The sequence below is a fragment of the Mus pahari genome, chromosome 9 (genome assembly GCF_900095145.1).
Source record: "Mus pahari chromosome 9, PAHARI_EIJ_v1.1, whole genome shotgun sequence".
NCBI lineage: Eukaryota > Metazoa > Chordata > Mammalia > Rodentia > Muridae > Mus > Mus pahari.
The window spans coordinates 7,980,523-7,990,126 of record NC_034598.1 but is presented as its reverse complement, the minus strand read 5'-3'; the positions used below and the strand labels follow the sequence as shown (position 1 = coordinate 7,990,126).

Here is a 9,604-nt window from a genome sequence, read left to right as displayed (position 1 = left end):
TTTTTCAGGTGTTTCTCAGCCATTCGGTATTCCTCAGTTGAGAATTCTTTGTTTAGCTCTGAACCTCATTTTTAATAGGGTTATATGGGTCCTCCTGCTGGGAGAGGGACAATTAGCCCCTCCCAAGGATAAGCCTCCTTGTTGGCTCTCATCTTTGGAGCTATATACACACAAACAACAAAACCAGACACAATGTGTTGTATCTATGTATTTGTGCACATACATATACATTTATATAACAATACAAATTTTAAAAAGGAGGCTATTGGCTGAGAGTGGGGGGGCATGGGAAGGGATGGAGAGAAGCAAGGGAGGGNGAAGTGATATAATTCTATTTCAGTTAAACATGTATTAAAAATTATCCAGTCCTCTTATTTGGAAAACAGCTGTGTTATTGTAGCCAGTGTCAGGTGATGGCAGATGGTGTGTTGTGAGCAGCATCCACTACCACTGACTGTGGTCATCAGTCTTCAGTGGACACCATCGGACCTTCGCTTATTTATAGAAAGTCCAGCCAGGGAAGTTAAGCAGTTGCTTGCAGTGTAAGTGCCAGAATGAGGACATAGACTAGGGTCTGTGTCTCCATAGGGCAGGGAAGCCCTGGCATGTTGTGCTAATTTAAAGTGATTTCCAGGTTTTTCTGGGGAGAGCCTTTCAGTAGCCTGAGGAAAACTGAGAACTTTCTGGGTAATTAAATAGCCAGTGGTATTGCTTGCATATAAATCTATGCAGTTAGGATAATGCTGTCTGCTTATCATCCAGAATATATCAAACTAGAAGACATTTAACCTTAAACGCCTCACAAGCCCTTTGAAGAAAAGCATGTTGCAATGGTTACAACCACAGCAGAGAATCCCAGCTTATCCAAATTTCTTATCCAATCCAGAAGGTCCCTTTAAAAAGTGGGGCATCTTATAAAGTCACTTGGAAGTTATCACTGATTGATGTGAAGTATCCCTTAGTGCCAAGCTACAGATGAGAAACAAGGCTTCTTCTCCCTGCCACAGCCAAACCCACCAGTCAGCAAGCTGCCCAGGAAAATCAAAGCTAAGCTCCATTCTCATGTGTGCTAGCGGGCCAACGGCAGAGACTGAATGCCTTTCTCTTCCATCTTACGATGTTTGTTTTCTTTTTTCTGAGTGTAGTATTCCAGGCTGTGATCTCTCACATGAGATAAAAAGAACAGGTTTGGAGATTGCTGCCAATCTTCAAGAGAGGCACACAGCTTAGAATAAGTTTCCTTTCTCTGGTCCGCATCATGACTCTGAAAGAAGGCACAGGCTGATCCAAGCTGTGGAAATGACATCACCTCAGTGACACTAGGTGTTCAGGTGATGATGCTTTTTGATAATCTGTTTTAACTGTACCAGTACCTAGTTGTCCCTTGATGCATGCTTTTGCACTTGACTTGACCCTTTTGTGTTGTTTTTTGATGTTTTGTTAGTTTGTACTGGGGAAGGGTCACTTGCAGTGTGCAGTGTACCCTGACATTTTAAATGTGATACAGTCTGGTGGTCAGCGCCTTTAGAATGAGGTGCTGCTGTGCTGTCTTCCACAGCACTTACCATGCATCTTGGAACTAAAGAGTCAGCCTAAAGCTAGTATGATATTACCACCAACACATATGCACGAGGTGATTAAGACAGAGGCAGAAGGAGTGCAGAATGACCTATATCTTCAAGGCTATGCTCCCCTCCAGTGTCCTTCAGTGTGGCCGTGCTTGCATGGTTGCTTTATTGAAGACTGCGTATTTCCTTTGCCTCCCATCCCCCACCCCCGCCCCTGGTGTTTTGATTCTGCTGGATCATGTGTCTGATGCTCTCCCTGTTAGTTCTGCTAGTTGGATTTTGCATTTCTACTGTTTCTTCCCTTTTCCTCCTGAAAAATCTCCGTTTCTTTCCTGATTTCCTTATATTTCCTACTGTATCACCCACGTTCGATTGTGGTCTTTCTTTCCTTTTCTACTTTGTGTTCCTTGAAGTCACTGCACATTTTCTCTTGTTAACAAGCAGGCCTTGATTCTCTCTTCAGCATTTCATTTACTTGGTCTCCGTAATTGATCTTTGGAGGTGTTGAATTCCCCCTTTTGTGTTTCTCATGGTTTGTATGTCTGTTGGTATGGAATGTCTTCTGACTTTATTGGGGATCTTACTGAGCAACCTTAAGGATTCAAATCTCAGTCACACTCAGAGAGGAAATAAACACCGCCAAACAGCGCCACCACCAGACAAGAAATAAACACACACGTCAGCCTGAGTGACGGGTGACACAGGATAGAAAATGGTAAGAAATGACCCACAGTGTGCTAGGAGGCTAACACTGGTTTAGGTGAAAATTCAACTAGCAGGCGAGCAGTGGAAGAGCACAGAGCCCTGAGATCTGAGGGTACCTGGTCCCCATGCTTTCACCCCCTCCACAGGGGCTGCTGTGAGGGAGGCATGCAGCTGTGCCGTACAATGCTTGGAGTCAGAGCTCTCGCTCTCGCTCGCTCGCTCGCTCACTCACTCACTCGTGCTGGCCTGAACCCCTTGCTGTCAGAGTCTGAGTTGGTAAAGGAGGGCTGAGGGCCCCACACCTGGTTCTAACACAAGCCACCTAGGTGGCTTCAGAGGTCTGGTTTCCACTGACCTCAAACTCAGGCCTGCCAGTTGTTCACAGCTGTCTCCAGGCAATGGCGTCTGCTCCCACCCTCAGGTGGCGGAGCTCCATCCACCACATCCTTTCCTGCCAGAGCTCAGCTTTCTGCAGCCTGGACTCCTAACATCTCAAGTCCAGCCTCTCCTTCACCATGCTCTTCCCCTCACTTCACTGCCACTGTGCTCCTGTCACGGTGCTCCCTCCCTACTGCCAGCCCTGTAGGTGTTCTTGTTTTTCAGGTCCACAGCAGCTCAGTCTTAAACAGTAGGCTGGTTCCCATGCAGGGTAGGGACCTGCCACAGCTCTCTAAAATGGAGATGACAGAGGACTTCACTATCGGAGAGATTCCCCAAATAGATTGGTAGCTTTCAGGAGTCTCCCTCCCCCTGCTACTGCTGAAGCTCTGCTCCTGGGAAGGAAGCCTATGCAGTCCATGTGCTCCCAGGCCCTGGTTTGCACTCCTCCCCTGTCCTGTCACCTCGGTTGGGGCTTGCTCTCTTTGGAGTAGCCTCTTCTCTGTTGTCTGAGCCGTCCCGGGACACGCAGTGCCGCTCTAATCTACCTCCCCAAGAGGCTGCCTTTTGTTCTTTGAACTATTGTATCTTTGTAGCTGATGTTATCAAAACTCTACTTTTTGACTGCATCTGACAGAGTTTGGTCATGTTTATTTTCATTTCAGTCACTTAAAAACACTTTCAGATCTTACTAGCATCTTCTTCGTGTGCATCCATGCTGTGTGTGGCCCTCAGAATTGAGTCCTGGGCATCACACGTGCCAGGCAGGTGCTTCACTGGTGAGTTACCCCTGCCGCCCCTAACTCACTTTATTTGTTTATTTATTTTGGGACAAAGTCAGAATCTAGTGCCTGGGTGGGTTTGAACCCACAGTCCTTCCCTGCTCTGGCTCCCAACTGACTTGCATTTCTGGCATGAATCACTACATCCAACTCTAATGATACCTTTTTAAACATTATTGTCTCTACTTCCTCCAGACATAGGTAGTATAATTTGTCACAGTCTGCCATGAATTGGTATTTAAGTATGAAAGACCCTTCTTACTGTGTGCCTCCAGTTTGTACTACAGCTTCCTACTGTGCGCCTCCAGTTTGTACTACAGCTTCCTACTGTGTACCTCAACTTTGTGCTATAGCTTTCCTTTATTTTTTCATGTTATAAAACCAACCCATAATTCATTATTAGTTCTTTTAAATTGTCGATTATCCTTTAAGGAAACTTACAAAGAAAGGAAATGATATACTTATTTACATTTGCTCATCTCCAGTGCTTTTCACTTCTTTGCATAGATTGAATTTTTTTCAGTCTGAAGAAAAAAAAATCATAATGCCAAAAGACCTCATAGCATTTATGAACCTGGAGAACCCTTTATTTCATATATATTTGTGAGTGATGTTTTTGTTAGATATAGAATTCTAGCTTGTGGCTTTTAGATTTTGTCAGTTTTGTATATATTTGTGTATGTGTGTATAAGTGCACGTGCACGTGCAGGTGTGTGTGTGTGTGTGTGTGTGTGTCTGTTTTCTCCTTTTGCTTTAAGGCCGGGTCTGCCTCATTGTGTCTGCAGCTGAACTGCAGACTCCAGGCTGGCTAGCCTATGAGTGTCCACGTAGTCTCTTGCTTCTACTAACAGTCGCACGCCACCCTACTTGGCTTCTTCTATGGTTCCAGGATAGAACTCAGGTCATCGGGCTTGAGCAGCAAGCACCTTTGCCCTCTGAGCTATCTCTCTGTCCTGTGTATTTACGATTCTTATTATTTCATTGTTTGGGAAGAGTTGTTTACTCGTGTGTGTTTTGAGATAGTCTCTAAAGTATGGACTCGGCTTGGCCTTGCTCCATTGCCTGGGTTGGCCTCTGGTTCAGGATGATCCTCCTGCCTCAGTCTCTGTGTCCTGTGATCACAGGAGTGTGCCACAAGGCCCAACGTTAAATTTTCAGCACGTTAACGCTTTGGTCTGAGTTAGTTGTCTTTAGCTTTCATGTATCCGTGACCATGCTTGTCCCCTTCCCTCTGCATGTGTACATCTGTTTCTCAGGATGCTGGTAAGATGTCCTCTTTATTACTGATTTTTAGTAGTTTGATACATGATATACTGTTTACCAGTCTATGGGTGGGACCTGGGAGAATAGAGCCAATTCTGTGGTTCTCAACCCATGGTCTATGATTACTTGAGTCAAATATCAGAAATTTACATTATGATTCGTAAAAGTAGAAAATTACAGTTATGAAGTAGCAACAAAGTTTTGTGGTTGGGGGTTACCAGAACATAAAGGGTTGCAGCAGCTTTAAAACTGCAATAATTGAAGCCAACTACAGTCTCATGCAAGAGCCAACTCTATTCAGAGCATCAGATGGATTTATACTCCGAGGGTTAAGAAAGGTCACTTGAGTAAAGTTCTCATGAGTTCAAGCTGTGTATATAATCCCAAGGACAATCCATATATGACAAAAACCTATTTCCATAGAGGCATATGAAGTATAGTTTAAACATTCAGTTGAATAACAGCAGCAAGCAATATTGAGTAGAGTCACTCCTATCCGCTGCACCTGGCAGGGGCACGAAAACGATCCAAGAACAATTCCATGTTTTGAAGAGACCGAGGTCACAAGACTCTTGTCTTGTTTTCTTGGAGTTTCCTCACAAACACTCAGATTTCTCCTCCCATGCTCCGTTCCTGGACTGTGTTAATCTGTGTTAGTCTGTACATTACATTTGGAACATTTTTAGCCTTGATTCTTTCAGCGGGCTTTGTCCCTTCCTCCTGTCTCTTCTCTGAGACCAGGACTGGGCAGTGGTCCCCAAGGCCACCCTCTTACTGCTTGCTTTTCAGTTTGTCTTACTTAGTGACTTGCCCATTTAGAGCCAATTTATGTTCATACGAAAGCACACACAGGCCTCCCTTGTCCCTCGTCAGTTGTCCTCATGATGTGGTAATAAACAGTCCTGAAAAACAGTGTACATGTGTGTGCACAGGTGGCTTTCTTTAAGTTTTGTTTCCTGGCTGCTCTTCTCTGCTGAGTCAGGGAGCCTGGGGCAGTGAGCAGCTTGGTCGCCTGTGAATCATACACACCTCGTCTCTGTACTCCAGTTTTGCTGGAGTGCTTTCCCTAATGCCACTGTTGTAGAAAGACGCAAAGAGGGGTTTATTCTGCCAGTTCTAAGTCAGCAACATGTCTGTCACCTCTTACAGTGGCTCCTTAACAGGATTTGATTGTCTTGTTTTCTGCTTATATGTACCTAATATATATACATACGTGTGTGTGTATACATGTGTGTACATGCATCTAGCAACTGGTTTATATTATATTTTGATTTCTCAGAAATTATGTTATTCTTATCCATAGACATCACTTGCCAAATTTAGAGTTTGCTTTTATCTTCTTCAGGCCCAGCTTCAAAGGGAAAAAGAACAAGATCAGATGAAGCTGCACGCTAAGCTTGAAAAGCTCCATGTCTTAGAAAAAGAGTGTTTGAGACTGACGGCGACTCAGCGCACTGCGGAGGTAAGTCTCTGCTTGTCTCTGAAGCGACACTGCCAGAAGTGAAGCAAAGCTGGCATTGTGTGTGAACGAACAGTCAAAGATTAGAGTGGTTTGTGTCCAACTCTCAATAATCCAGGTAAATCCTGCCCATGGAGACGGTGTGTTCTGCCACGGCAAGAGTGAGCTTGCCTTCTGATACCAAAGGATGAGTTTGGCTTCTGAGATGATGGAACATTTCCATTCGGCAGGTATCTGACCTACAGGATAGTAGAAGGTAGCCCTACTGCATATGGTTACACACTTCTCCTTCATCCCTTTCTCCTCCCCCAAGTCCTTCTTATTTCACAGAATTGTTTCAGAACCTCTTTTCCTCTTTGTAGCCCTGTTAAATGCTCCAATACCCAGAATTCTCTCCCTTTGACACTTCTGTTATGGTTCCTCTTCTGAACCACACAAATGTAATATATGGGCGTAAGGTATAGATTGTGTGTGTGTGTGTGTGCGCGTGTGTGTGTGTGTGTGTGTGTGTAAGGATACAGTATGTGTGTATAAAGTATAGAGTGTGTGTGTGTGTGTGTAAGGATACAGTGTGTGTGTATAAAGTATAGAGTGTGTACGTGTGTGTGTGTGTGGTATAGAGTATGTGCATAAGGTATACAGTGCATGTGTATATAGTGTAGAGTGTGTATGTGTGAGGTATAGAGTGTGCACGTGTGTGCATCATCCTTTTCACATTGTTTAAAATATTTTAAATGTGTTACTGTGTGTGTGAATGATAGGGTGGGATGCATGTATGTCAAGGCATATGTGTGGAGGTTAGAGGACACCTTGGTGGAATTGCTTCTCTCCTTCTAGTTTTATGTGGCCCCAGGGACCAAACTCAAGCGAGCAGATTTGCATGACAGATACTTTACCCACTGGACCACCATTCTAGGCCCTCATGTTTATTATAATCCTTGTTTGACAGAGTGTAGCACTAAGCTCGTAAGCAACCAGGGCCATGCCTTCCATTTCTGAGGTCTCTTCCTGTTCCATCCCCATCACATGCACATGGCCGACATTGTCCCCTATCACATGTACATGGCCAACATTGTCCCCCATCACATGCACATGGACAACATTGTCCCCCATCACATGTACATGGCTGACATTGTCCCCCACCACATGCACATGGCCGACATTGTCCCCCACCACATGCACATGGCCGACATTGACCCTCTGTCACACGGCCAGCATTGCTACTGTTTGGTTTTGAGTGGACGTTGAGATACAAGATCATCACTGTGGTTCTGTTGGTGGCCGTGGATAAAGCTTTGGGTTTATTCTCTGTGGATCTGGTGGTGGCCGTGGATAAAGCTGTGGGTTTATTCTCTGTGGATCTGGTGGTGGCCATGGATAAAGCTGTGAGCTTACTTGTTTTCACTTTGTTCTCATGCAAGGATGCTTAGGTAGAAAGCCAAGAGATGTCGTGGAGTCTTTTGCCATTCCTTTTTCTTTTTTCTTTTTTCTTTTTTTTCTTTTTTTTTTTTTTTTTTTTTTTTTTTGGTTTTTCAAGACAGGGTTTCTCTGTGTAGCCCTGGCTGTCCTGGAACTCTCTTTGTAGACTAGGCTGGCCTCGAACTCAGAAATCTGCCTGCCTCTGCCTCCCAAGTGCTGGGATTAAAGGCGTGCAGCACCACGCCCGGCTGCCATTCCTTTTTCTTACTGTCTGCTCTAACTTGCTAACTCTTAAAAGTCTAGACCCCCTAAGACCCTCTTGGAAAGGAAATGAAGGACATTTGGCTCTGGTTTTCATAATGTTCCTTCTCTTGCAGGATAGGATTAAATATCTAGAAGAAAAACTAAAGGAGGAGGAGCATCAGCGCAGGCTGTTTCAAGACAGAGCCTGTGAGGTCAGTAGCATCCTTCATCTCCACAGTGACTGCATGTCCTTGCATGCTCCATCCTCATGATCCACACCCTAGGCGACACTCAGTTTTAGCATTCTGGGTTGTTACTACTCTCTCTGTTTTTGCCCTGGTGACAAAATTCTCGCTTACCCAGTGCGTCCATATACTTCACGACCTTGCCAAAGGACCTTGCACATGTGCATCCTCTCAGTTGAGAGCACTGACACCTAGCATACTTTAGTTTCAGTTTGAGATACACACATGACCAAGCCGACATATAGGGGTATTCTTCTTCAAAACGATTTCTGAGTTTTGAGCTTTATTGTTATTAAAGGGTTTTTGTTTAGTTTTGTTTTCTTTCTCTTCTCTTCTCTTCTCTTCTCTTCTTCTTCTTCTTCTTTTTTTTTTTTTTTTTTTTTTTTTTTTTTTTTTTTTTTTTTTTCTCAAGACAGGGTTTCTCTGTGTAGTCCTGGCTCTCCTGGAACTCAGGCCTGAACTCCTGGGCTCATGCAATCCTGCTTTGGCCCAATCCAAGGAACTGCAACTAAGCAATGCTTTGCTCAGAAAGTTCCTTATCCTTAAAAGCTGAGAGCTTATCTTTCATTATATGTAAGCAAGTTTGCTATAGGTCAGTCTTGCCAATTGTCTCTTTAATTTTGTAGCTTCAAACTGGATTTGAAATCAGCAAAATTTTAATGTCCACAGTTTCGAATTCAAAGCATTGTAAGGAAAAGAAGAAACTGCCAAAGGTATATTATCTACAACTTATCCCAGATAATACTTCCTAACTTTCTCATATATATTTATTCACCCTTTATTTTTATTTAGATATATATGCCACTGTAGTGCTGCAGTTTCTGCCTCTTTGCAGAATGGTTTAGAAGACATTATGATAAATGACATTGTTTTAGTTACTATTATACTACTGTGAAGGGACCATGACCAAGGCAAAGAATTTAAATTAAATTTAAAGCAAAGACTTTAATTGGGAGCTTGCTTGCACTTTCAGAATTTTAGGCCATTATCATCATGGTGGAGAGCAAACAGGCCGATGCTAGAGCAGCAGCCAAGAGCATTACAACCTGATCCACAGGCAACAGGCAGAGAGACCCTGGACCTGGTGTGAGCTTCTGAAACCCCCAGTGACACACCCACTCCAACAAGGCCACGCCTCCTGATCCTTCTCAAGCAGTTCCATTCTCTGATAACCAGGCTTTCAAATATGAGAACATGGGGCCATTCTCATTCAAACCACTAGAGGCATGCAGCAGTAATGCCAGGAAATAAGTCAAATGACAGTGATTTTCAGTGTAAGGATAGGAAGTTCCACAAATGTAGACTAAAGAAAAGTAATATCAGGAGTGTACTAGACTTAGCTCTCCATTTGGTTGCTAGCCAGAGAGGAGGCTGTGGTGAGCAGTACTCCTCTGTGTCAGGAAGAGCCTGTGGTGGGCAGCAGCCCTCTGTGTCAGGAAGAGCCTGTGGTGGGCAGCAGCCCTCTGTGTCAGGGAGAGCCTGCGGTGGGCAGCAGCCCTCTGTGTCAGGGAGAGCCTGCGGTGGGCAGCAGCCCTCTGTGTC

At 44.3% G+C, this 9,604-nt stretch overlaps 1 protein-coding gene across 2 annotated transcripts in view; it reads left to right on the top strand.

The window, feature by feature from the left end:
- Window positions 1-9,604, top strand: part of Cep57l1 (centrosomal protein 57 like 1) — a 73,779-nt gene that overhangs the window by 55,332 nt on the left and 8,843 nt on the right. The window contains exons 5-7 of one of the 2 annotated variants that reach the window (XM_021204884.2): window positions 6,042-6,158; window positions 7,952-8,029; window positions 8,689-8,775. In XM_021204884.2, coding sequence (XP_021060543.1) covers window positions 6,042-6,158; window positions 7,952-8,029; window positions 8,689-8,775 — 282 coding nt within the window. The remainder of the gene's footprint in view (window positions 1-6,041; window positions 6,159-7,951; window positions 8,030-8,688; window positions 8,776-9,604) is intronic. The other variant, XM_021204885.2, reaches the window with a different exon arrangement.